A 25812-nucleotide genomic window follows, 5' to 3' on the forward strand; every position below is an offset into this window, starting at 1 on the left:
GTGAGGCAGCTCCTCTCAAGGCTCCACGTATTTTTAACTATTTTTTCCTGTTCATGTGTTTCTTTGTAGCTTGATAATCTTATGCATAAAATGTCTTATGCTGCTTTTGTTCACTTACCTGTATATTATCAGCAATTTCCCAGGTTTTGAAAACTCATAACAAATAACAAGCATTTTTGCATTTTCATCAGCTGAATAATATCAAATTCATACGACCCTACTGTCGTTTATATTACAGTTTCCCCACCCCAGTTAGGCTCTTTTTTCTTTTTTAGGCAGTTTAAAATAATGTGGGTCTTGGCACCTTTGCATGAGTCTCTGCTGCTTCTCTGACTATTCCCTGAGCATAGACTCCTGGGAGCTGGATTTCTTCTTGATTACCAAAGGATAGAATTTTTTTTTAAAGATTTTGATTCATGTTGCTTAGCAAATTGCTTTCCAGCAAGGTTGATCCTGTTTCATGTGCCAAGAGCAGCGCATCAGAGTCCCTCCTCGCCTGCCCCCATGGGAATGGGCAGGCCTCCTTACCTTGTCTGTGGTTTCTCAGGCTGCGCTGTGAGTGCCTGGCTGGAGCTCCTCACCTGGACTCCAGGGTGTCTCCTGGCCTGAAGCTGGGGCAGCGCTGGCTTTCGGTCATTCTGTCACTGGAACTTGGCACATACCAGGTTCCCACTAAAGGCCATGGTTCCTTCACTGCGGCTCGTCCTGGCGCTGCTGCAGGATTGCAAACACCTGTCTGCATCCTGGGCCAACGTTGCGCAGACCTCTCCTTATGAGATGAACACGTGTGTCCCCTGTACCCTGGTGTCGTCCAGATATTTTCTTTGACTCCCGACTGGCCAGTCTCTGTGGCACTGGGGTATAATTTCCCTGACTCCACAGGTTTTCTGGTTGAAATGGAGGGATTCCGGCTCTAAACATCTCTTATTCAGATACTAACTTGGAGTCCTAGGTATGCCCCTCAAATGCAGATATTAGGACTGAAATAATTGCAAGGGTTCCAGCGCTTCCCTGTGTGTGTATTCGGAGTGTATTTGTTACAAGCAGATACTCGATACTCGCCCAAGTATTGGTGAATGGTGGAAGGAAATTAAATGGAGGATGGAGTGTTTATTTCTGAAAGGATAATATGGCTTGATGAGGGGAATATTTTTGTAATCCTAATACTTTTTCAAAATGATTTACAAGAAAAAGTGATTTGAGTGAAATAGGTGTGGTACTATAACATGTGTTAGTGTAACCTCAGTGAGTTTTTCTTTTGTTCTTTTGATGTTTTTCAAGCTCTTGTAGCAAGCCAACTAGCTAGTCTGTGTTATAGTTGAGCCCTGACTATGTCTGGATTGTTGTGAATTTGGCCCACATTTTCTTCCACTTTCGAGATAACTTTTGAATGATCTATGATACATCACTTTGCCAGTGTGACTGTTGTAAGAATAACTTAATCCTTTTTATTTTTACAGAAACTGTCTTCAGAGAGACCCAGCTCAGATGGAGAGGGTGTTATAGAAAATGGAATTACTGTGTGTAACGGAAAAGAACAAGGTGTGTTCTGCTCGTGCCAAAAATATATAAGTTAAAACAAAGGAACAAAACCCACGTCACCCTGCAGTACGCTGATAGAGACGCAGGGAGGCCCATTCGGTTGATACCAGCTCTGCGTGTCTGCATTTGCCCTCCCACTGAAGCTTGGCCAAGCTTTCTTCCTGTTGTCTCGATGTGTGCCCTGCATGTATTTTAGATTTGTGACTCTCGGCAGGCTGTGTCCTAACCTGCTTTATTGCTGAGATGAGTTTGCAGTGGGGAGCTACAGGCCGTTTGCTGGGAGGCGTGATTCTCAGCGGAAAGAGCTTGGACTGATGAGACAGGAAACCAGCTGGCCAGCCCACCTCTGCCTTTACTGAGCCACGAGATCTGGAGCAGGTTTTCACTCTGAGCCTCACTTTCCTCAGCTTTAAAATGAGGAGGCCAGACTCGAAGATTTCTGGTTTTCTTAAAAAAGCTTTTCTGAAAATATCTTTATTTCACTTTCATTTAAAAACAAATTTTTTTAATTGTGGTAAAATATACGTAATGTAAAATTTACCTTCTTAACCTTTTTTTATTTTGGTGAGGAAGATTGTCCCTGAGCTAACATCTGTGCCAGTCTTCCTCTATTTTGTATGTGGGATGCCGCCACAGCATGGCTTGATGAACGGTGTGTAGGTCCGTACCCGGGATCTGAACCCACGAACCCTGGGCTGCCAAAGTGGAGCACACGAACCTAACCACACTATGCAACTGGGCTGGCCCCTTTTGAACATTTTTTAATGTGCTAATTTGCCACCCGTGTGTCATCTTTGGTGAAACATCTATTCAAATCGTTTACCCATATTTTTATTGGATTTTTTGTTCTGATTATTGACTTCTGAGAGTTCTATATATTCTGAATATGAGCCCTTTACCAGATGTGTTTTGCACATCTCTTCCTTCAGTGTGTGGGCTGAGAGGAGGGGGGATTTGTGGGTGGGGGGACGTTTTCCCTGTGCAAAGCCAGCAGCCCGTGTGCTTGTTGACCTGTGACCTCGGCTTCCCAGGTGAGCAGTCTGCCCACCTGGCTGGCCTGCGCTCCATCGCTGTTGTGGAACAGGCGTCTCCTGGTCCTGAAGTGAAGCCACCTTAAACGAAATAGCAGTCCAGGCCGTTAAGAATCTTGGAACCCAAATGATCTGGACTGTTGTGATATTACAAGGGTCACGCCAAAAGGTCACGATCCCTGCCTTTGCCTGTGTCATTTTCTAACTCAGTCGTGTCTGCGTGTAATTTTAGTTCTCTCCGTCGGAAGTTACTCAGTGGAAGGTATTATCTGTGTCTTCCACGGGGCACATTATGTGTAATGGAAGCTAGGAAAGCTGTCTTTAAGTTTTGCCCTGAAATAGAATACCGTACAATCTCAGGGCTCCTGTGGAGATGTTGAGGCGCAGCAGAGGTTGGCCTGGTTGGTCTCTTTTCTTGTTTACTATTTCTTCTCCCAGTGTCTCTGTGTGAAGTTAGGCTCTACAGAATTATAGATGACTGGATGTACATGTAAGTGAATACATCTCTCTCTGAAATTCTCCTGTTTCCTTTTAACAAGAGCAGCCTTCCCCACTTTGTCAAGTGGCCTTGGTTCACGTGTTCTTTTCCCGGCTTGGTGCCTTGTGTACAGCAGACACTCAACGAACAGTTACCGAAGGAAGTCAGTAGTTTAAATAGTTCTGACCTTTTGTCTTACCCTTTCCTCTCGCTGTCGCTCTTGGCCTGAGTGCAGTTGAGATTTCAGTAAAGCGCCCTTTGTCAGCCGTGTTGTGACTCAGACAGGTTTCTCTGCTGGCTGCAGAGAGAAAATCCTGAACTCTACAGCTTGTCTCAGCTCTCAGCTGAGCACAGAAGCAATCCAGACTCCATGTGCGCGGAGTCACAAAATGACTCCCAAACGCCTGTTTCTTCTTTCAGGGTGACAATCCCTAGTATTGAAGAAACCAGCACAGTATGATTTTTGGTGGTTTAGTAAACATCCTGTTGATACTGTAGCTGATGTGTGAAGAGAGAATGGAGGTCCTGGTACCAATCTATATGGAAGCTATGATTGTCCTCAACTAGCATTGCACACGTGTAAGATTTCATCTTGTGTTAATGGGTCTGTTGGTAGACTTATTGAATAAATAGTCTGATAACATTAACCCCGTGTTCCCATTTCCCCACCAGCCTAAATAAAAACCATCTAGACTCCCATTATGTGGGACGATAGAGAACTGTCTGTGTTTATGGTCCTCATGGCTTTACAAATGCTGAGGATTAGCTTCGCATCCTTGTCGGTCTCCCACCCCCCACCCCACGTTGACGGTGTGCGCCATTCAGACTCTGCAGCTTATCTACTCTCTAACTCTAGTGAGTTGAGAGTTCTGAGTTTTTAGATTTTTCTTCTTAATTCTATTATATGTGCTAAATTCTGCCTTTTGTTTAATAAATAGCATCAACATATTCTTGGTGGTTTTTTCTCACGTTCCTACGTACTTTGGCTTTTTCTTCCAAGGGCTTCCTCACTTCTGCTTTTGCAAAAAATTAATCAGTGACATTCAAGGAATTAAAAGTATTTATTTTTTCTTTTCTTCATAGTCAGAGTCCAGCAAGTACTTTCCTAGTAGAATTGGAAGTAAATCTAACAACCCAGCCCGTCTAACTCCTTCACTTTGAGATGCAAGGAAGAACTAATTCGTGTCCCCAAGCTTTGCCAAAGGGCGCTTGCTGGGCACTCCCATTGTCCTCGCTGACAGTTTCTTCTGTTGAGAGCTTAGCTGCCGTGGAACTGTGGTCAGAGAGCATCTGCAGGCTCTTTAGAAACAGCTGAGAGGGGCTGTCCACTGTTGCTTTCACTTCTGGTTTGGTGGACCTGAAGTCAGAAGGATACAGCTGTCCCAACCGCAGACCTCGGTGCCTGATGGTACCTTCGGAGGGGACGTGCCTTCAGACTAAGAGATCAGATAGATTCTCGGTGCTTTGTTTCAGAGGAGGGTGTGCATGTTGGGAGAGTGTGCGGAGGGGGTGGGAGTGGCATTCCTGTGTTCCATGTTTCTAATATCACATGAGCCCTTAATCTGATTTGTTTAAAATAACACAAAAATGCTGGATCTATGTTGTGTTAGTCAGCTCAGGCTGCCATAACAAGAGACCACAGACTGGGTGCCTTAAACAGCAGACATTTATTTCTCAGTTCTGGTGACAAGACACCCAGGATCAAGGTGCGGCAGCGTTGGTTGCTGGTGAGGACTCTCTTTCTGGCTTGCAGACAGCTGTCTCCCCATGTGTCCTTGAGTGGCCTTTCCTCTGTGCTCAGTCTCCTCGTGGAGGACACTAATCCTGTCGATCAGGGCCCCACCCTTATGACCTCATTTAACCGTAATTCCTTCCATAGGAGCCCCGTGACCAAGTACAGCCATGCTGGGCGTTAGTGGTTCAACATGTGAATTCTGGGGGGGCACAAAGGTTCAGTCTGTAGCACCATTTACCCTGAAATTTGGCGTGGTTTCAACTATAACATAGCAGCTCTTGCCTCAGACTTTAACTGTCATTTCTTTCTAGAGGAGAAATAAGAGTTAAAACAAAGTGACTGATCTGATGGGATCCCACTGAGCCCGTGGGGGGTCAGTGAGGGGAGCAGGGGAGCAGAGATGAGGCAGGGCGACGTGCCAGCTGATGTCACGTGGTGTTGTTCAGCTGGGCGTGGTGTGGTGGCAGAGTGGAAATAGAGGAGGGGACCATTTCCCTGCCCCCCAGAGAGGCAGACGTGGGGGGAGGAAGAGGAAATGCATGTGTGAGTGTATACGTTTTTAGAGGGAGAGTTTAGGGATTAGGCCCATAGTTTATACCTCACGCCCCTGATCCTCTTTCTCTGAAGTGATCCTGTGTAATGTTTTGTGTGTGTGTGTTCTTGTGTTTGTGGTGGGAGGAGGAGGGCAAGGAATTCTTGACCTTCATTACATTTTCAAAAGGGTTTGTGACCCCTAGGGGTTATAGACAGAGAGTTGAGGGGTCATCCTGGAGATGACTGGGATGGGTTGTTGGGGGTGCTGTGGAGTCCCTCGGGGCTCTCCCAGCACATCCAACGCCTAACAAAGCTATACTGACCCCCTGGTGGCTCAGTGTCCTGTGAGGCTCTGGAAAGGTACTTTTTACCCTTGGCTCGAGCGCCAGGCACATAAGAGCCCTCATCTGATTGGATGAGCAGACAGGTCCTGTCTTCTGAGAGGTGCTCTGCCGGGAAAAGTCTTGTCCCTTAGTCCTGGATGTATTTATTCTCACATGTGCATTCTGATTCTTTGCACGATCCCACCCCTGTAATTCATGGCAGGTCGCAGACAAAGCCTGCAGGGGCTGGAGAGAGTGCAGGTGGCTGAGATGGGCCAGATACAGGAGAGCAGCTGGCGGCTGGCGCTCAGTCTCTGCCACGGGGCTGTGGTAGGCAGTGGTGAGGACCGTCATAAGCTGGGCATGTAGGTCCATGCACATGGATGCTGTTTCTCTGACCCTGCCCGCCGTTGCTTGCCCAGATGTGGGTCCAGAGTTACCAGATCTTCCAGTTTTCCAGAGGAAGCCAGATCATTTTTATGCAAAAGTTTTATGAATTTTATGTATTGACAATGAATTCATAATTTAACACTTCGCAGGCTAAACAGGACATAATTGGCTGGAAGGCAGGCTGCTGGTCTGATAGCTCTGGATAGGGCAGAATCGCATGTGTGTCTAATGGACCGGGGAGAGGTCTGGTGGAGGGCTCACTGAGGGAGACCGCCTTCCCTCTTTCAATCACCTCATCCCCTCCCCAGCCGACCAGGCCGTGGCCCCACTAGCCTTCCTTCTGTTCCTCAGACTCCTCTGGCTTCTCCAGGGTCACAGCCTTTGCATTAGCTGATGCTCTTCTGGCCTGGACGGCTCTTCCCTCTGGTGTCTGCACAGCTGCTTCCTTAGTATTTAGCTCTCCACTTAAAGTCGAGCCCTGCAAGAGGCTTTCTCGGACCACCCGGTCACTCTACCACCTGACACGCCTTTCATCTCTGCAGACGCCTTGCCGCCCATTTGACCTTGGTGTGCATGCACGCGTGTGTACCTGTGAGTACGTGTGTGTTCTCAGCCTAGTCTAGAATGCAAGCTTCCTAAGAACATCTCTGTTTCTGGTCTGTTCTCTAGTGTCTAACCAATAGCTGGCACATAGCAGGCGATCAATAAGTAAAAATTGGGGGAAAGAAAATTGGTTGTGACGTATGCTTTATTTTGATGTTTTTTTCAATTAAAGTCCATAATTATAACATGCTTTTTTGTTGTTGTCATTATTTTTGACAGTTAAGAGGAAAAAAAGTTCCAAATCAGAGGCCAAGGGAACTGTATCTAAAGTCACTGGGAAAAAAATCACCAAGATCATCGGTTTGGGAAAGAAAAAGCCATCCACAGATGAGCAGACCTCCTCCGCTGAGGAAGACGTTCCCACTTGTGGTAAGACGAGGATTTACCAGACAGGAGCGATGCTCACCAAGCACGGTGTTACTCTCTCCTGGAGTGGCCTCTTATCTTGTTCATCTCGGTCTCATTAATTTGGGCTCTTTTGAAATGGGTTTGTGATCATTTGAATTGTGGGAAATATATTACATTTTTACGCGTTTACTGCTTATTAGTAAAAGGCTTTGCAGGGGTTTGAGATGATCTCTGGGGTCTTTCAAGATGAAAAACAAATTCTGTCTTTGATCCCACGAAGTTCTCCTGAATTCCTTTAAAGCATTTTTAAACCAGAATGTATGCATGTGCATTGGCAAGTGGAGGTGGCGTACAAAGTACAGCAGAACATTTATGGAATTAAGATCAGTCTTTCCCTTCGGCTAAAGTAATAAAACTAAACTCTCTTGTAATGCTCCATTTCTCAAACTTAAGTTTCAAATCCAGCATAACTGATTGACTGTCTCCGCTCCTCAATCTGTCACCCAATGAGTGTTTTCTGAGCAGCTGCTATTTTTCAGGCCTGTGTTAGCACGTGGTATGCGGTGGTGACCAGGATGCTCTCTGCCTCCTGGCACTTCCAGTCTCGTAGCAAAAGATGGGTCTGGAGCAAGGAATGCCACAGATTAAATGTGATAACTAACTCTGATCACTACGGTGAGAGAGTCCAACAGGGACCTAGGAGAGACCGAGGGACTGTCAGGGACAGCCTCTGTGGGTAAGTGAGATTTTACGTATGATGTTTCCTATGCAAGCAGTTTTGGAAAAACCATGCAGCTCTTTTAAGGAGAAAAACTTTAGAAGTTGAAAGATGGATATTTACCTTTTTAAAAAAATTAAAAATGGGCTGTAATGTTCCTTGTATACTACAGCTGCACATTCAGCTTGGCATTGATGTAAATCCCAGAATTTCTTTTATTTGTAGCATCACTCAGTTTACCTCTCTGTCTTTCTCTCTCTCAATGAGTATTCGTCCTGTCCAAGGTCTTGGAGGTTTCATTTGGAGGATACCAAAAGATACCTCATTTAGATGCTGCCCAGTAGTGCCTAAGTTGAGCCATACACACGAAGATGACTTTATTGAGCAGATATCATGTCCCAGGCTGTGAGCTTGTGCTCAAAGGAAAGGAGGAAGAGACAGAGCTGTGGTGGCGGGGGGGAGGGGTAGACTGCAAAGGGCCGGGCTGGGAGCAGCCAGCTTTGTGCTGCACCCGGAGGGGAAGGCAAGGTGGATTCTTAGCCTCTTTCTAGCTCTCACAGTTGTGATTCTAGGAAGTTGCATGATAGAGCTTTTGGTGGACAAAAGTACAAAAAAACACAGCGATGTCCTCCGTCAACCCTTGGCAACCCTGGGTGGTTGTGCAGAAGTGCACGTGGAATGCAGGTCGGCTGGGCAGACAGCGGTGAAGGCCCTGTTTGAGGGTGTCATCTTGGAGAGGTCCCACTGAAGGGGCTGCCTGTAGGTTGAGTTAGGAGGGAAGGTGATGACACCAAAAGGAGACCAAGCACCTAGGGGCCCTGTGCACTCAGAGGTCCCTGATCTTGTCCCTAGTCAGATGGCAGCTGGGGCACAGAAGTGGGCTGACTGATGTTCTTTCCACTGCCCTACTTTCCTTTCGTAATCAAAAGGAAAGAACCACTCCCTGGCAGAAATTAAACCAGGTGAAGCAGAGTTTTAGCATGGAGGGGCAGAGGGAAAGATGAATTTGTTGATGCCATGGTGCTGTTTCCTCTTGGCCTCTGCCTTTCTTGGAGCAACAAACAGCACTTGGTGCTGTGGGATTGTCTGCCCTCTTGCATTCGCCCTGGAGAGGAGATAGGAGTTAGGGATTAAAAATGGGAAGAGGGAATTATCCAACAAAAAGTGAACTACTTTTTAGCTTTGTTTTTGTTTTTAAAACTGCTCTAGGTCAGTGGAGGAAATAGAGATTCTTTCATGAAAAACAATTAAACCTTCATGTGGAAGGCAACTTGAAGTCTGTGGTCTAGAAGCCTCGTTTTACAAAGGAGAACATGAAAGTCAGGAAGGTGTGTGTCTTGCTCTGAGGCCCACAGCCAGCTGAGGGCAGACCCGGTCCGCTGACCCAACTCTGTGGACTCCCTGTAGCATGTGCCTTTTCCACATCCCTTCATGTCCCCAAGGACTCACCCCATTCATAACTCCTACTAAACAGCTTTATTTGTGTTGTGATCAGACACTGCAGTAAATCCTGTTGGGCACTTTCTTGGAAACACAGTTCCTCATTCAGAGAGCAAGGAATGGTGTATCTACCTGTAATTATGCACATGTGGATTTCTATCAGACTGCTTAGTGGGCATCTTTTGCCTCTATTAAGAGAACATCCTCTGTCCGTAACATTTTAAAATTGTCCTCTATGGGCCGGCCCTGTGGCTTAGCGGTTAAGTGCGTGCTCTCTGATGCTGGCGGCCCGGGTTCGGATCCCGGGCGCACACCGACACACCGCTTCTCCGGCAACGCTGAGGCCGTGTCCCACATACGGCAACTAGAAGGCTGTGCAACTATGACATACAACTATCTACTGGGGCTTTGGGGGGAAAATAAATAAATAAATCTTTAAAAAAAAATAAAAATAAAAATAAAATTGTCCTCTAGTTCTTTGCTGGGACAAGGTGACGGGGAGGAGTCTGTAGAGAAATAAAGGGGGGAAATGACTATTTTCGATTACTTTAGTACAGCTGCAAAGTACTCCTTTTTCAGACAGAAAAAGGAGCTGGATAAAGGCCCAAGACCCCCGTCCTGCCAAGTGGAGTCCCTACGGCTGCTACCCTTGCGCTGCGGGGAGGGGAGGTGCAGCGCAGGATGGGCCGGAAGGGGCAGCTCAGCCCACAGAAGAGCTCCCAAGGGCAACTGAGAGCCAGTGCAGATCCCAGCTCTCCTGGGAAATGCAGCCTGCTCGGCTGGGCTTCTGGATGCATAATAAAAATGCCAGGGGATGGGTAGAAGGTGGCTTTCTACAGGTGCTCCACAGGTGAGGGAGAGGGAGGAGCTGAAGCCAGCCCTGCAACCACTCGTCGCTGCCCTGTGTCCTTCCTCTCCTGAGGCTGCGCAGTGGTACGGTTAGCATCAGCTGGTCAGCTCTGCAAATGGGCACTGGAGGAGGTGGTCTGGGACATACACAGACCCCTAAGCAAAGAAGGACCCTTTATTTGCCCTTCTCTGGTGCTTACAAGTCCTGAAAATATTGTCACTTTATAAATTCAGCTGTTGTTATCAAGGAATGCATTTCAGTTTTTTCCTCTCTTCTTTATCCCTGTTTCTATCTGTTGTTTGGACTGGTACTCAAGACTCTTGACTGGCCTGCCTTTTAGTCTGTATCCCTCCGGGCCACCAGATGGAAGTTCTGAAACCTTGAAACTAATCGTATCATCCTCTGTTAAACAAGGTCTCTCCTGCTGCTCAATTCAGGGCCTCTAATAATCTTGTTTCAACTTAGTTTTCCAACTTTTTCTCTTACATTACTGGATTAAGATTCAGGTCTAATTCCCTCGCCAGTTGTGTCCCCAGTACCTAGCAGAGCCTGGCAGATAATAGCAACTCAATGGAGACCTGTTGACTGAATGAATTACCTTAAGCAAATTGCATACCCTTTCTGAGCCTCAGATTTTTCATCTGTGAAAAGGGGTCAATACTTAAATTGCTTTGTTTTCTAAAAATTGAAGATAAAATACATGAAACCCTAAGCTCAATGTGTAGCTCGTAATTTCTGCTCAGTAAATGGTCACTAGCATTATTCATTTGTCTTCCTGGACTGCTTTTCTTTGTAAAAAACCTAAACAACCAGACATGTCCACAGCAACGTAAGGTGAGTGGCACAGATGATAAGGAGTATAGAAGCTGAGAGAAAGGAGAGGTCCCCAGGTGCTGGGATGGAGGGCTGTGTGAAGTCAGGACAGCCTAAGTGAGTTTGAAGGGCTTCCTGATATTCTGGGGTCCCTTCGAGCTCTAGTGTTCTGTGACTTGGTGAAGTCTTCAACAGTAGGATTTCCTCGTGCACGTACAGGACAGTTACGTACCTCTCGCTCTATCAGAATCCGCCCCATCAAGATGAGGTGACATTTAATCGAGGGAGGGAAGTGTTCTTCATGCAGGGGTGTCGGCATGCAGGATTCTTTGGCGCGTGTGCCTGTCGGAGGAGACTTGCCCATGGTGGGAAGGGAGGTGTTTTGGCGTCAGCAGGCCTGGGACCAGCTGCTGGCAGTGTCTCCACTCTTGGTGTCCCCTCCCCCACAACACTGCTTTGCCGCTGCTCGATGCCCCTTTCCCAGACATCTCCTCTCAGCTGATTACAGACCAAACTTTCCAAGATGAAACGAGCATTCACTGGGATCAAACTCCTCTCAAAACTGCGACCAAAGCACAGGAGCCTCTCAGGCACACCCCACTCTTGCTCGTCCTAAGGAGAAGAAATTGGTGGACACTTGGGCCCGCTCGTGCCAGGCTGCCCCTGCCTGCTCTTCTGCAGCTGCTTGGGTCTGAGAGCCACCTGGCACTGAAGGAGGCCGGATACCCCAACAGCTGAATGTGGAAGCGTCTGTCTGTCCCCTCCTTCTGTAGTTTTGTTTGCTTCATCTCAGGGCTATCAAGTTAGTTTCATAGTTCTCATGAAACCTTATGCACTCTTGCATTGGTTTTGTAAGAAACCTTAGAGTTCTTTCTTTAGAATTCAGAGTAAAAATAATCTCAAAACATCAAACTGGAATGCCCAAATTGTTAAGGCACAGTAATATCCCATCATAATGTGATAAGTAGGATTCAAAAAAAAAAAAAAACAAATTACACGTGGAATTGCCTTGGTATGCAATTCATTGAAATGAGCCAGGTGAGCCTTGAACCTGGTCAGCCAAGTTCTTGCGGAGGGATCCCAGTCCCGCTAGGCTTGGTTGCACTTCGGCACCACCTGGTGGTGGGTGTCTGCTCCAGCTGGAGGGTTCGTGGGGATGACTGGGCTCCTGTGTCAGCTCTGACTCCACCAGCTGGACTAGAGGTGTGGGGTTGGGAGAATATTAGGGGACACGGGACCTGCCCTCTGCCTCCACATTCGTTAGATGGGTTGTCTGCTGTTTCCCTGCGTGGCCTCTCCCTCATCTCTGTGTTCTCTACGCAGAAAACAGGAACTTTAGGCCACCCCTTTTTGAGAAGAGTGGAGGGCAGTGAGCCTGGCAGGAGCGGAAGCTGCCAGGAGTGAACATGTTACTGTCGAGTTGGCTGTAGAAACAGGCTGTTATCCACTGTGCCTCTCTCCTTGCTTTTCCCTTTTGGGAACTGTAAATCAATCTGAGGAAGGCGTTAAAATTTGGTAATTTCATATGAAGTCATGCTCTAGATAAAATGTGCATCTGTCCAATATAATCATTCCTTTTATGACTCAAATGTCAAGAAATTCATAGCACTTGGTGACTCCTGGCCAGATCCGGTCAGGGAAGAAAGCACCCTGCGAGTCCCTTCACCTCTTCAGGAGGTGTGCCGTCCACTTGGTTGTGGAGCGGACTCGGGTACTGCTGTCCCCCGTGCTGCAGGGCAGTGTGCTTGAGGAGTACACCGTGTGGTGATTCTAAAACTAGAAAGTCGTGTGGAAGTTTAGAGGAACATGGTCACTGTTATTGAGGCAGATATGCCGTTAGGTCTTCTGCTTATTGCTTAAATTCCTCAAGAAATATTGTGGCATCTTACTTCCCCATCACAGGTCCCTGTCATCTTCTGCATCAGGGCCAGGTCCCCACGATAGTTTCTGAGGTTTCTGTAATCAGGTCACTGGATGTTTCAGTCTTTGTTCCTTCTGCTGCCCTTCTCCAGTGAGATCTCCTTCCTTCTGCAGGCTATAGAAATGCCCCCACTGCTCAGGGCCCCGCTGAGGAGCACCTCGCCCACGGCACCCCTCCAGACAACACGTAGGCTTCCCTCTGCCGGCTCCGCTCGGGACCCTAGAGCTCAGTGCTGCTCTGCGGAGATTGTTTTCTGTGTTGACCTGTGTGCCCACGGAGATCAAGTTACTCAAGAGCAGTTCCGTGTCTTCCGTTCTTTTTAGGTACACCGCCATGTTGTCTCTAGGCCACATGTGTCGATTCATGCTCGGAGACTGGTTAGGATGGATGCAGTCAGCAGTCATTCCATAAAAGTCCAAAAAAGTGGACTTTCAGCATGATTAATTACTTATAGATGGTACTAGAGTCATAACTATTAAATAGTTCTGATAGGCATTACTCAGATGTTCAGATATTATAGTTGACTATATGTTTTTAACTAGAGCTTTCTTTTTTTGCCCAAGAATAAATGTATCAGAACTATGTCATTTCCAAATAGTATTTTACAGAATGAAAATCGTAATGTGAGCTCCACAGCTGTGTTCAGAATAACAGCTCTTTATCTGCCATCTTTAACTCTCAAAAGCACCTCAGGTGGTGTTGAACGAGATGTTCCTGTAACGAGCAAGCCTCCTCCTTCGTCACGTGAACCCTCGAACCCTAGTCTGCCGCTCCGCTTCTCTTCCCTCCCTCCAGTCCCTCCTGAGTATGTGCAATACCAGGCACTCCATCCCAGGCACCAGGGCGGCGGGCTTGTTTCTCCACCTTCTCTGTTATTGCACAAGTACAGCAACTCACGCCCCAAACGAAAGCTTCAGTTCCAGAAGAACCAGTGTATACCCTTTTGTTTAGGGTATATTGGTAGAACTTATGTCACATTTAGCCAAATGAAAATTTAAACGTTATAAGTGTTTACCTAGTAAATTCGTTGAGCAGCTATTTATATGTAATATATAAAGCATCATTCTGGGCTCTATAACATACCTATTTGAGTGTTTTGTTCTGTTTTGTTGTCTTTATAGCATTTATCCATTGCTAATAAAGTGTGTAAGACTTAACATAAATAAGTAAAAAGCTCCGTCAAAACCCTTTTGGAAAGACATTTTTAAAAATCATGACTGGAAAGAATTTATTTTGTTTTCTTTTTGAGCCTCACGTGTAAACGAATTGAAAGAGCAGCTGAATGACTTAAGGAGTCCTTGTTTCATTTCTTCCTTTTTGACCGCGTTTTATGTTAAGTTACTTTCTAAATCTTAAAGGAGGGGGTGGTAATTCACTAGCATTATGGAGTGGTTACAAGTCACAGCCACCCTGTGAAATCTATTTCTCATGCCTTGTTATTTCTAGAAAAATGTGCTTTATGTTTACGACAAACGAAAATCATCAGTTCCTTGTATTTGAAGAGATTTTCTTTTTTTAAAATGAGGTTAGGGCCGGCCCCGTGGCTTGGCGGTTAAGTGCGTGCGCTCCACTACTGGGCAGCCTGGGTTCGGATCCCAGGCGCGCACGACGCACCACTCCTCCGGCCATGCTGCGGCCGCGTCCTGCATACAGCAACTAGAGGGATGTGCAGCTACGACATACAACTATGTAGTGGGGCTTTGGGGAAAAAAAGGAGGAGGATTGGCAATAGATGTTAGCTCAGAGCCGGTCTTCCTCAGCAAAAAGAGGAGGATTAGCATGGATGTTAGCTCAGGGCTGATCTTCCTCACAAAAGAAATAATAATAATAAAAAAATAAAATGAGGTTAATTCTTCCTGTATTTCCATCACATGTGAATATATGTATATATCTTTAATATACTGAAGATATCATGTAGCATCAGAGAGATGAATAACGCAATTTCATACACATTCAGACTCAGGAGTTTAGAACTCATGTGGGCTGAAGGTCACTGAGTGCATCTTTGGCCTCTGGGTAGGACTCTCATACCAAGGACCTTCCATCATGTGCGGGAATACTTTCAGTGGTGGGGTACTTGTCACCTCCCAAGGCCTCCTATTCCTTGGAAAGCTTTCGTTTTGGGAGAGTTTTTTCCTCATGTGAAGCCAGAATCTGCCTTTCTGTAACTTTTGCCCTAGTTGTGTCATTCACAGCTTCTCACAATGAATCTACATCCTTTTCTGTGTGATTTGAGGACGGTTTCGTGTCCTCATTTCCTTCTCGCCATCCAAACACCAGTGGCTTAGTGACCTTTACATACTCCAGGCCAACTCCAGATTCCCACAGAAATGTGAAACGTCTGGTAACTGGTTCTTAGCACACATTACACATCACGTTGGTACCAGGCGGGGTGGGACTGAGGTCCCGGGTGACACCCGGCCCTTGGTGTGGGTTCTTGACCTCATGCAGGAAAGAATTCAAGAGCAGATCAGGAGATATTATGCAAGTTTATTGAGAGACAGAAGCCAGGCTGATTAGAAAGAAACTGAGGAAGGAAATCGGGCCAGGCTGACTGGGTAGAAACTGACCGGCCAGCCCCGAGTGGAAGTCTGGGTGCTGATTTATAGTGGTTGAAGTGGGCAGCTGGGGATTGGTCAGTTTGAAGTGGGGAGTCGGGTTGGCAGCTGGGGACTGGTCAGTCTCCAGGCCAGGCCGCCATCTCCTGCAGGCCAGGCGCCAAGCTCATGATCAGACCGCTGATTGGCTAGGCAAGGGGAGGGGGTGTTTGGGCAAGGGGAGGGGGATGTTCGCGGAGCATGGAGTTCCTGGAACTTGTGAGTCGCCGGAGACGTTAATCCCGGATGCCGGGTGACAGCTGCCTCCTGCTGCTCCAGAGACAGTTCTAGGTTCTGCCTTTCCCCGTCTCAGTGTTACATTAGGGGCTTCTGCTATGGTCTGTGCTGTCTTATGAAAAACTCTGAAAGCTTATTTGAAAATTAGCCGTATTGTAGTGGTGGCTCTTCCTGTTGATACGAATTTGCATTGAAAAATGTGGTGTCTGAGGGATTTGTTTCATACACGCTGCCTTCACTAGCTCCTTTAATGAGACTCTAAACCTGGATCCATCAGTCGTCTTCACCAGCACCTTGTCTTTTCTTGAGGTTCTCAGTTCGGCCTTTGTCTCGTTGTAGGCTACCTGAATGTGCTCTCCAACAACCGCTGGCGGGAGCGCTGGTGCCGAGTGAAGGATAATAAGCTCATTTTCCACAAGGACAGGACCGATCTCAAGACCCATATCGTCTCTATTCCTCTCCGGGGCTGTGAGGTGATCCCAGGATTGGATTCCAAACACCCCCTGACGTTCCGGCTGCTTCGCAATGGACAGGAGGTTGCTGTGCTGGAGGTAGGGTGTCGCCCGAGGCCACTCCTCACGACTTCAGGTGGTGATTCTCCCTCTGGAAGCCACTGCTGACTCCGCGCTCTGAATTCTTCACACCTGGCCAAGAACACCTCTGTTCTGAGTGGTGTGCTTTCCCTCACTTTGCCCATCGTGTTAGTCTCTGCTTTGCTTCTCGCGCCTCCTCGTTCTGCGAGGTTCTGACAGTGCAGACAGCACAGTGCCCGTTTTTACTAAATTGTACGTGTCAGGCTTGTCTGCCAGATTACCTCCTTGCTGCATTTCCTCTCTATACGTGTTTGTGTGAAAATTAAATACATAATTCCATACAGTAGATTACTTTTTAAGAGTGGCCAGAAAATAACTTATTTTAAAATTTCCAGTAAAACCTTTTTCCCTAATATAGTCTACCTTTGAAGTGGCAGTGTTTCCTTTAACTCGTCCTTCAAAATGTTCTTGACTTCTTTATGGAACAGGTGTTTATAGACCGACTAGTTGCCTTACAGACAGTGGCCAGTGAACCAGATTACATGGAAACCAAAAGAACACCTTTGGTTTTTAAGAGCCCTTGGCTTTGCGTGCATTTTATTATTTGTTTGGCTGCTTTACTAGAACTTCGTATTCACTAAAGCAGAAAACGGCGATTAAAACTAATTTCTTAGCTTCATACTTAAAACTTTTATTTTTGAAAGTTTTAATGTTTATTTTTCATCTGTTATATTATTATTTTCTACTCAGTATTAATTCAGACCTTTTTTCCTTTGTCTTTTTTTTCCACTTAGCATTGTCATGATTAAGATGCAGAGAGACACACATGCAAACATATATCCACGTCTACACAAATATCAGATTGTAGAATTTCCAGAGGACATGTAAGCATATTTATGCTGCATAGTTGATAGAAATGAGGATGTATTAGCTTTGGTGAAGTGGCTGGTGTGTGTTCTAAATTAATCAGACGTGGAGCCAAATTCTAACTGGCTGTAGTGATACTGATCAGTGGAGGAACGAGCATGGGGCTGTGACCAGGACCAAGGGGGCCCAGGCAGGCAATCCAGAAGGTCATGGTAGGCGATAGGAATTTGCTTCAGAGACTATTTTCAGAGAAACTACTTTTTTTGTTGCCAGCAAAAAAAAGGTTGGCAATATGCTTCTTCCTCTCGCAGGGCGTCGTCCCGAGTAGATTGTGATCACGGTCAGCAGGACTGACCGCTGCTCCCGAGGTGCTGGCTTTGGAGCATGTGACTTCGCAGCAAGACACAGGCCAGGTTGGAGTCAGAAGATCTGGGTCCCGGTCGTAGTTCTGTCACACACTTTGATCACACCAAACCTTTGTTTCTCTCTCGGCTTCTTTATTCATCTGTAAAATGTGAGCAGTGGACTGGAACCGGGGTGCTTTGTAAGCATTTATGTGGGCTGAAAACTCTCGGGGGGGATGGCAGTGCAGGAAAGCTGAAAGTGTAGGTAAGAAACTGTACTCCTGATAGAAAACAATGAGAGAGCTCTGGCAGCAGATCTGAGAGCGGGCGCGCCCGAGAGAAAAGGCGTGAACTTGCACGCTGGACACAGGAGTGGAGAGTGAGGGGCTGAGGCTGGAGTCTGAGAGGAACCCCGAGGCTGGCGTAGGGCAGAGATAGGGAGGGGCTTGGCGAGGAAGTGTCCTGTCCTGCCTTTGCTCCCAGTGTTGTCGGTGCCGCCTCAATCCTTGAGGGAGTGGTGGGGTTCACTGCCTTCTGCAATGCTTAGAGCTCTGCTCGGTTCCCTGAATCACAGCAGGATTTGAGATTGAACCAGTATCACTCGATGTTCAGACAAGTTTTTTGTAAGTGTAAAAGTGACTTAAGCAAGCTTTGTTGAAGTCCTTCTTCCATATTCCAGTCATTACATCAAACACACACACACACAAACAAAAAGACCACACAGCATTCGACATAAGCAGAGTTCTGCCTTAATCAGTAATGAGATGCAGTGAGCCAGCCAATAACATTGTAATCTGTGCGTTTTCTAAGATCATTTTATTTTAACTTTGTTTTGGGATAATTTCAGAATTATAGAAAAGTTGAGAGAATAGTAAAAAGAATTCTCATATGTCCATCACTCGTATTCCCCAAATATTAACATTTTACCGTGTTCGATATCTCTTGTGTGCTCTCTCTGTCTCTGTTTCTCTCTCTCTGTATCAAGTTTTTCAGAATATTTTACAGACATGTTGCCCCTTCTCCCTAAATACTTCAATGGGTATTTGCTAAACACAAGAGCATTCCCTTACCAAAACCACAGGATAATTATCAAAATCAGGAAATTAACATTCATATAATACTATTATCTGATTCATAGATCTTAATCAGATTTGCCCAATGATGTCGCTTGTGAGCAGAAGGAAATCCCAGGTCACATTTTGCATTCAGCTGCAGTTCTCTTTAGCTTTCTCTGTCTGGTTTTATGACATTGATCCTTGTGAAGGGTACAGACGAGTTATTGTGCAGAAGGTCCCTCTGTTTGGGATGTCTGCTGTGTCCTTACAGTTAGAATCCGGGTGGGCATCCTTGGCAGGAGCCCGAGGGAGGCAGTAGCAGTGTGTTTGCAGTGCCTCACATCAGCAGGCATACCTGTCAGGCTGTCCCACTCCTAGTGATGTTAACTCTGATCCCTTGGGTAGGCTGTCTGCACAGCTTCCCCACTGCAAAGTTACTGTGTTTTCCCTTTGTCTTTAATAAGCGTCATGTGGGGAGATACCTGGAGATTATGTAAGTATCCTGTTATCACTCACAATTTCACCCACTAATTTCAGCATCCCTTAGTGACTCTTGCCTGGAACAATCATTATAATGACAGTTGCTGAATGGGGACATTCTAATTCCACCATTCCTTCTACACTTAAGTTAGCGTCTACTATAAGGAAGATTTTCCTTTCCTCCCATTTAATTAATTATTCATTCATTTATGAATCAGTGGGGATTCATAGGTTATTATTTTAATCAATGATTATAATCCTGTATTGTCATGATATATTTTGGTCAAATTATCGGATTTGGTCAGCAAAAGGCCCTGGGATCTGGCTCTTGTATCCTTTGCTATGTTCCTGTAATAAAGAGACCATGGTCCCCATCATTCTTTGAGCACTTTTCTTATATTGAGATACAGTAAGATGTTCCAGGCTTATCTTATACTTTTCCCTGTCCCAGGCCTCTTGGAGTCAGCCATTTCTCCAAGGAGCTCTTAGTGGATTCCTCCTGCTGGGTGGTGGTGTTTGGAAACCAGGATCTGGGCAGAAGGCATGGTCATGGTCACTGGGGTGTTATTGCTTCTGGCTTTCCCAGCAGTCTAACATGGGAAACAGGTGTGTGTGCACGCACAGACACGCATGCACGGGTGTTTATGTGTTATGCACATGACGTGTATTTATAAGTGTTCATGTACGTGTGTGTATATGCCCACATCCGTATCTATTTCTATATTAAAAGCCCCGAGATCATAACTAATACCTCTAATTTCAGTCCAACACCATAGGATTATTTAAAAAAAAACTATGAGGAAATTTCTTAAAGTGAACTATGAAGAAAACAATTAATAAACTCTAGTGTAATTGTACCAATCACATCTTACATATTGTGTTAAAATACTTTAAAACATGCTTAGATAAAATAGTCATAGATACATAAATATCAATTCAGTCATAGATACATTCTTAATATAGATTTTGTTTTAGGGAGGACAAAAGACCAGTGAAGAGAGCACATTTGTGATTTTTTTTTAATCCGAGTATTCAAATCCATTCATGTTAATTTAGCAAACACTGGTTACATTCTTACTCTCTGGCAGGCACATAGTTGGAATCCATTCCCTTTGTCCTGGTGGCCTCATTCCATGTGGGTTAGGAATGGTTTGTTACTTGTACAGTATTGCTAGCCAATTTTATCAACACATGTAAAACAACTTCTCCCTTGTTTGTGGCTCTTGGACTATTTACACTTACTGTATTCTGATCAGTGTTCAACTTGTCAAGGTTATAATGATAAAACCCAATTTTCTTTATGTTTTTAAGCTAAACTTACAGATTTTTCTTTATATAAAAATTTGTAATTTTTACAAAAAATAAAAAATTTGTTTTCTCTTCGACATTCAGTTAGCTCATACATTTGATAGCCTAGTTTCCCCTAAACTTTAAAATTATTTGCATATTGATTAATCAAATGTATTTTGACATTTAAAATACCATTATAAATGTAATGTAATTGATTTTCTAAATCAAATAACAAGGATGGCATAAAAATTTAATGAATAGAATCTTAATGATATATTTCAGATTTGCAAATGAAGCAGGTCAATTTGGGGTGGAGGAACATTTCAAACATCTTAAAGAGTACTGTGCACAAAGCATCCCAATGATTATAAACGTTATCACACCTATATAAACACAACTAGTACAAAAGCAAGTTAATTTTTGTACCATTTAACCAAGGGAGATAAAGTTGCCATTTCAGGCCCATTTAGGAGGCCGAAACAAAGGTGAGTGGTGACCAAAGTTGGAGACCCACAGAGGCACAGGCCTGATGCGTTTCCCAGGTTAGGCCAGCCACGGTTGGGGGGACTCCTTTTTCTGGCCTATTTTGTTGCCAAATTAAGGAGGTTTTCTAAACAACTTCTTTAGCTGAGATTTAACTAATCACATTTATTTCCATGTCTTATGCCCTAGTGCCTTTCCCCCAAATAATTGGAAGGCCTTTTAGGCCCTCAGATTTTTATTTCCCTCGGTATGGTCATTATGTAACCTCCTCATTAAGGCTCCTGTGAGTGTGATGTTAATCCCATCACTCGGGCGGTGGCTGTGCCTTCTTTCTCCTTTATCCTCCTTCTGTACTTCACAATTCACCGCCTTTCCTCTCATGTCTTCTCTTTATTGACAGAGGGAAGTGTTCAAGCTCTTTACCATTACTTAGAGGAAATGTACTTCTTTTCTCTTCACCTCAACAGGCCTCTTCTTCTGAAGACATGGGCAGATGGATTGGAATCTTGCTGGCTGAGACGGGGTCCTCCACAGACCCCGGGGCTCTGCACTACGACTACATAGATGTGGAGACATCCGCAAATGTCATTCAGACAGCCAAGCAAACCTTCTGGTAAGATCCGTTGCCATGTGAAATGGCACTAAAGTTATACAGCTGTATTTTTTCCCTAATTCTTTTACTTTTTGTTTGAGCATATAGCCTCAGGGGGGAAAAACAACTGAAGACTCTCCCTTTTGTATTGTATTAATCCAAACTTTGCTGAAATATTTGTCATTTCAACCCTCTGTGTTTTCTATTAGACCAGGGGTTGGCAAACTTTCTTTGTAAAAGGCGAGAGTAAATACTTTTGGCTTTTTAGGCCAAATGTTCTCTGTTATAACTGCTCAGCTCTGCCATCGCAGTCATACACAAGACGTAAATGAATGGGCGTGGCTGTGTTCCAGTAGAGCTTTATTTACAAAAATAGGCAGTGGGCCAGTTGTGGCCCTTGGGCTGTAGTTTGCTGGCCCCTGTATTAGGGGAAGAATTCCGTGAAACAGAAAGAACTCTACATATTGCTGCAGTGAGGACTGAGTTTTCAAAGCTATCAGTCATGTACTTCTCAAACTTAAATTGTGAGTATTTTTAAAAAAAAAGATTGTTATGTAAGGAAACATTTTCTTGAACTGTGAGCATCTCTTCACCGTAATGGTGGCAAAGATGATTACAGCGGCTGTTCTTGAGGTGCGGTCCACAGACCCCTGGGGGTAGTCAAGACCCTTTCAGGCAGTCCAGAGGTCAAAACTATTTTCATAATAATACTAGGAAATCATTTTCCACCTTCTCTGTTGTGACATTTGCATCAACGGTCCAAAAGCAACGGTGGGTGAATTGGCTGGCGACTTGGCACAAATAGTGGTCGCACCACACTGTGCTGTGATCACGGCATTCGTTACCACCACACACGTGCAGTAAAAGAAATTGCTGCCTTCACTTAAGATGCCCTCGATGAAGCGGTAATAGTTACCTTTTCAACAGGAAAGGGCCAGATAGTAAACATTTTTGTTAAGCCTCTTGAGTATGTCTTTTAGTCTTTGCGTGATGTGATGAGGGGGACAATAAGCACTTTCTGAGCTAGTCTGTTGCTTTGAGGAACAGCACTTGTACTGGTGAGTCGCTAACTGAACACTTTTCCCCCCATTTTTCCATTTTTACTTGAAAAACAATGGCAGACACACTATGGTTATTCAGACTTCGGTATTTGCAGACATTTTTTGAACATGAACTAAGTGAGACTGTCATCTCAAGGAACACAATTGCCAGCATCGTTGCCTGTGATACAGTTGAACTTTCACTCAGAAATCAGAGTTTTGGAAAATTTGTATCGTGCCAAGTCACCAGCCTATTCACCCACCATTGCTTTTGCACCATTGATGCAAATGTCACAACAGGGAAGAAGGGAAATGATTTCCTAGTATTATTATGAAAATAGTTTTGACCTCTGGACTGCCTGAAAGGGACTTGAACATCCCCAGGGGTCTGTGGACCGCACCTCAAGAACGGCCGCTGTAATTATCTTTGCCCTCGTCACAGTGAGGAGATGCTCCCAGTTCAAGAAAATGTTTCCACACATACCAATCTTGTTTTAAAAGAACTGACTGACAGCTGTGAAGTGACAGCTTCCCAGCACTTACAGACTTTTCTGATAAGATCAGTGGTCATATTGAGTGTGATTCTTTTGATATTGTGTGAGGAAGTATGTCAACATTTGAAAGATATGCAAAAGTCACGTGTGGGTCAAAGGTCTGTTCCACGTGCAAGATAAACTAATGAGTGCTAATGTAAAAGAGGACAAAAAGTTCATTGGTAGAATTTCAGACTCTACATTGCAACTAATCATTGAGAAACTACCGCTTGTCGAGTTTTGGTGTTGTACACAGAAGTAATAACTACAACTCTCTGAAAAAGCTATTAAAATACTCCTTACTTTCCAACTACATGTCTGTATGAGGCTGGATTTTCTTCAGGTACTTCAACAAGACAGCGTTTGCAAATGGTTTGAATGTAGAAGCCAGTGTGGGAATCCAGCTATCTTCTGTTAAGCCAGATATTAAATAGATTTACAAACATGGTAAACAGTGCTGCTTTTCTCACTACTTTTTTTTAATTTTGGAAATATAGTTATTTTTCTTAAAAATATGTTAATATGATGGATTTTTTCCTGTTATTCTAAAATGAATAAAAATGAATATATTTCTGAGGTTTAATTTCAAATACAATAAATATTGATAATTCACACCCACATAAACAAAAGCTTTTGGGGGTCTTCAATAATTTTTAAGAATGTAAAGACAAACCTTTGAGGATCACTGATTTATAGGACTGAATTAGGGAACGTAGGAAATGGCTGGTTCATACTCCACACTCTCCGCTGTCTAAAGCAGGAGTTGGCCAACTTTTTCTGTAAAGGGCAAGATAGTGACTGTTTTCAGCTTTGCAGACCGTATGTTCTCCATCGTAACAACTCCTCTTGTTGCAACTACTCGACTCTGCGTTGTCCTGCAAAAGCAGCCAGATGATCCTGAAACCAGTCGGTGTGGCCGTGCTTGACAGGAGCTTGCAGATCCTTGGTCTAAAGCTGTGCCGTGGGATACAAGGGGAAGAGCGTTGGACTAGGAGGAGGGAAGTCAGGTCTGGCTCTGCTGTAGTATTTACTAAATGGGGAATTTTGGACAAGCCATTCGTAACCTTTCAGTGTCTCAGCTTCCTGGTGTAGAAAATGCAGGAGTCAGACGAGATGATGTCTGAAACGTCCTCTGCTCTAATATCTCTGATCCCTTGACTCCTGCTTCTACTTCCCATGTCCTTAGAGAGTCTGGATTTGGGGCTGAAGAGAGGTGAATTGAAACAAAACTGGTGATGGAATTATGTAATCAGCAAGTGACAATAAACATACCAGCAACTGTTGGCAGACCTGCCAGTGCTAAGACCGTGAAACCCTTTGAGTGTGAAGAGGATAAACTCAGATGTTTTCACCGTTATTTACGTATTTAATATGAACACCACCATCTAGGTTTTCCACACAAGTGGTGTTTCTGGGGAATTTGAGCAGTCTTCTTTGAACATGAACATTTGAGAATGAACATTTATTTAATGCTTGACTAGGAAATTCCGGGGCTAAGTAAAGTAAAGATGACTTTGGCCCATATTATGAATCAAGCCACCATGTTACACCCAACTAAGGTAAATAGCCTTGACAAAATGAATTCATCTTGCACAACTTTGCCAGAAAATCTCCGGTAATGCTAGAAGTTTTCTCAAGTATAAACTACCTGTTCTTACCACTGTTCTTTGTGTGAAAATCAGGATGACATAGTCAAATACTGACTGTTCTGTTTATATTATTTTCCCCTATAACATTCCATCTAATCAGCAAAATTATAATGAATCTCTTAATCATTCAGTACCATGCAGTAAATAAAGCACATTTAAAGTGGCTTTTCAAAGAAATGTAGGGGCCGGCCCGGTGGCGCAAGCGGTTAAGTGTGCGCGCTCTGCTGCGGTGGCCCGGGGTTTGCCGGTTCGGATCCCAGATGCGCACTGACGCACCACTTGGCAAGCCATGCTGTGGCGGCGTCCCATATAAAGTGGGAGGGAGGATGGGCATGGATGTTAGCCCACGGCCAGTCTTTCTCAACAAAAAGAGGAGGATTGGCAAATGTTAGCTCAAGACCGATCTTCCTCACACACACACAAAAAAAGTAATATCCATAAATCAGGTTTTGCAAAATCTATACATCTAGAGTGATGTAAAAGAAAAGAGTTTATGATTGTTAACTGGTTATTTGGAAGTTATTAGATTTCCAAATGCCTCTCCTAAATCCACATGTAACTTCAACTTTAATCAGCACACAGATAACCACATTTAAGAGAAACCTTGAATAACAATATTTCCTGTAGACTACAACTTGGCTTCTACTTTCTAAATGAGTGGAATATTAATCTAAACCAAATGTGGGAAGGTCACAGTTTTTAGAAAGGAATGTAGATTGCAATATTTAAAAATTATTTATTAAAAATATGCGTGTAATGAGTTTATGGCTGCAAGAGTCTTTGCTACCTTATTAAAATATTTATAGATGTCACTTAGCAGTAAAGTTTATTTTCATTTTTCAATTTTCTAGCCAAACATTCTTGGAAAATTTCAGAGATTTAACAAGGAAACATTGTTCAAAATCTAAAACATGGTATCTTGCCAGTGTGATAAATATTCTAAGAGTAAATTAATTTTTTGCCTTTATGCAAATTGGCAGCCAGTTAATGAATGTTTTCAAGGTTATTAGGGAAATTATCTGTGCATTGGATATGTCTGAGGGAGAAAGGGTGATAATATATTTTGGGAAGAAGACAGTAAAAGAAACAATAGTGATGTAAATTCTCCCAGGAAAAGTGGTATATTACGGATGTTAATAATGGTAAACAGTTGAAACATATTTTCCTGAGGCCTATTTTTAAATGAGGTATATAGATTATGTGATACAAGGGAAATCTTCTGAATTTTTCTCCTGTTACTCTTTTCAAGTCATGGGCAGTTGGAGACCCTTGAGAGAGTTATAATAATGATGATGATGGTAAATGCAGGGATCAGTATGGACAGAGAGGGGAATAGACAGACTGACGGGAAACTGTTACCTCGAGTCACCCCCGCATTTGAATCCC

At 44.4% G+C, this 25812-nt stretch overlaps 1 protein-coding gene across 7 annotated transcripts in view; it reads left to right on the forward strand.

Moving 5' to 3' along the window:
- The window catches only part of AFAP1 (actin filament associated protein 1), a 157604-nt gene that overhangs the window by 109377 nt on the left and 22415 nt on the right, over positions 1-25812 (forward strand). For all 7 annotated transcript variants that reach the window (XM_058546661.1, XM_058546663.1, XM_058546660.1 and 4 more), the window contains 4 exons: positions 1461-1542; positions 6856-7005; positions 15900-16111; positions 21080-21225. In XM_058546661.1, coding sequence (XP_058402644.1) covers positions 1461-1542; positions 6856-7005; positions 15900-16111; positions 21080-21225 — 590 coding nt within the window. The remainder of the gene's footprint in view (positions 1-1460; positions 1543-6855; positions 7006-15899; positions 16112-21079; positions 21226-25812) is intronic.

Source organism: Diceros bicornis, chromosome 8 (assembly GCF_020826845.1).
Source record: "Diceros bicornis minor isolate mBicDic1 chromosome 8, mDicBic1.mat.cur, whole genome shotgun sequence".
Classification (NCBI taxonomy): Eukaryota; Metazoa; Chordata; class Mammalia; order Perissodactyla; family Rhinocerotidae; genus Diceros; species Diceros bicornis.